Below are 2236 nucleotides of genomic sequence, written 5' to 3'. Positions count from 1 at the left end.
TTGACGGCTAATCAATAATTGGGGGTTGCAGCAAATGGGGATGTGTATATTAATTACTGGAACATATCAAATAGACTGCATTCTCTATTATATGAAATTTCCCTTGAAAAATCAAAAATAAAGAGATTGTTTTATAGCCATTGACTATCTTGGTCAACTTATTGTCAGAACTATTTCTAATGTCAGGAAATTCTTTATCTATAAGATATAAATAACTAGTTATAATAAATGTTATAGTATAAAATGGAATTACACCAGTAATTCAGATGGGCATATAAGATCGTTTTAGCATATTATACAAATACAAACAATATACACTGATTTACAATTATTCTGTCATATTTCCTAAATAGCTCACCTAGAAAATTCATTGTCACTATCAAGGATTCCAACTCTGTATTATGGCAGTGAACTGCACTGTGCTTACTGAATTCGTATTCTTAGGACTTTCCAGCAAACAGGATCTACAACGTGTGCTATTTGTGTTCTTTCTCTTTGTTTATGCCATAACTGTGGTTGCCAATATATGGATGATCCTGCTGATCAAGATGGACTCCAGACTCCACACTCCCATGTACTATTTCCTGAGCAATCTGTCTTTCTGTGATGTCTGTTATTCCTCTTCTGTCTCTCCCAAGATGCTCGCTGATTTCTTATCTGAGGAAAAGGTCATCGCATTTAAGTTCTGTTGGGTTCAGTTGTATTTTGGAGAAGTCTTTGGTGATGTGGAATGTCTGATGTTGGCTGTCATGGCTTATGACCGGTATGTAGCCATTTGCAACCCACTTCTTTATACAATTGCCATGTCCAAGAAGCTCTGTATCCTGCTGGTTTTCCTCACCTACATCATGGGTTTGGTGAATTCTACAGTCCAAACTTACTTAACATACCATCTGTCATTCTGCAAATCGAATATTATCAATCACTTTGCATGTGACATTCCTCCGTTGATTGCTCTTGCCACTTCAGATACAACCATCAATGAAATAATGTTGTTCATACTTGGTACCATTATTCTGGGATGCAGCATTTTTACTGTCCTCCTTTCCTACTGCTACATTATAGTTACAATCATTAGAATGAAGTCAACTGAAGGGAGATACAAAGCTTTTTCTACCTGTGCTTCCCACTTAAGCACCGTGGCTCTCTTCCATGGCACACTTCTCTACATGTACTTCCGACCCAGCTCCAGTTACTCCACAGACAATGACAAGATGGCCTCTGTTTTCTACATAGTTATCATTCCTATGTTAAACCCACTGATCTATAGTTTAAGAAATAAAGATGTAAAAGGTGCCTTGAGAAAAGTTTTCAGCACAAAATTATGTTCTGCATAACTTTGCTTCCTTAAGTGATGATTCTGAAGATTAAACAAGAGGTATTTGACCAACACCTGTATTCACTCATTAGTAAAACTTCTGATTGTTTCCATCATTGATATCTAACTATATTAGGTGCCAGGAACACCATTGATTAATATTAAACCTTTCTTCTTTACACCAAAGAAGATAAAGTAGTTTGTTATTTTTATGGAAACACCCTTATACTATACTTGATTGTATTTTCTGTAAAATAAATTTGAGCCTCATTTGAATTCAGTGTAGACTTCCTAACATTATATTTTCTTTTTAATAATGGTTTAGTAGACCTTCTAAAACATAAAGCAATTATTTACATCCTATTTAATGGCATATGATATCTATCCTCTTACTAGGAGAAACTTTTAGATGTTCCTTCTTATCTTTCTGAAATATAAGGATAGTAAATACATAGCAATGCATTAAAATATATTGTTTAATTTTTTTAATCGAGAAATAATCTGTCTTGTTCACTAGCAGATCCATTTTGCTACTTGTTCTGTGTCCTTGGGTGCCATTCTTAATAATTATTGAATTTGCGTATGCAATCCATGCAAGATTGATCTATAAAAAGCTTTTTTTTTTATCAATTTACCTCTACCCTAAAACAAATAACTGCTTTAATTTTAATTATTTCTGTTATCATTTATTGATATCGGCACAGCTGGATTTATGGTCTTTGTTCTTCAGATCAATATGTATCAATGACAGTTGCTGTCACTGTTTAGACTTTCACAGATTCTTTCTCCCTCACATTTGTTCTCTAGTTATATCATGTGGCATCTGCTCTTCAGCATTTCTACAATTAAATACTAGTTTTATGTCATCTCCTCATCATTTATTGGATGTACTGAAATTTCTTGCAATGGTATATAGAT

At 33.9% G+C, this 2236-nt stretch overlaps 1 protein-coding gene across 1 annotated transcript; it reads left to right on the top strand.

Annotated features, from left to right (window-relative positions):
- Positions 1–401: 401 nt before the first annotated feature.
- On the top strand, positions 402–1337 carry LOC126018657 (olfactory receptor 1019-like). Its single transcript, XM_049780757.1, has one exon. It carries the CDS (start codon positions 402–404, stop codon positions 1335–1337), a length of 936 nt encoding a protein of 311 aa, XP_049636714.1.
- Positions 1338–2236: the final 899 nt, after the last annotated feature.

The sequence above is a fragment of the Suncus etruscus genome, chromosome 9 (genome assembly GCF_024139225.1).
Source record: "Suncus etruscus isolate mSunEtr1 chromosome 9, mSunEtr1.pri.cur, whole genome shotgun sequence".
NCBI lineage: Eukaryota > Metazoa > Chordata > Mammalia > Eulipotyphla > Soricidae > Suncus > Suncus etruscus.
This window is presented reverse-complemented; position numbering and strand designations above follow the sequence as displayed.

Bases quoted from the DNA above. Each gene is read 5' to 3' on its own strand.
- LOC126018657 (XM_049780757.1), top strand. From the start codon at position 402: ATGGCAGTGAACTGCACTGTGCTTACTGAATTCGTATTCTTAGGACTT.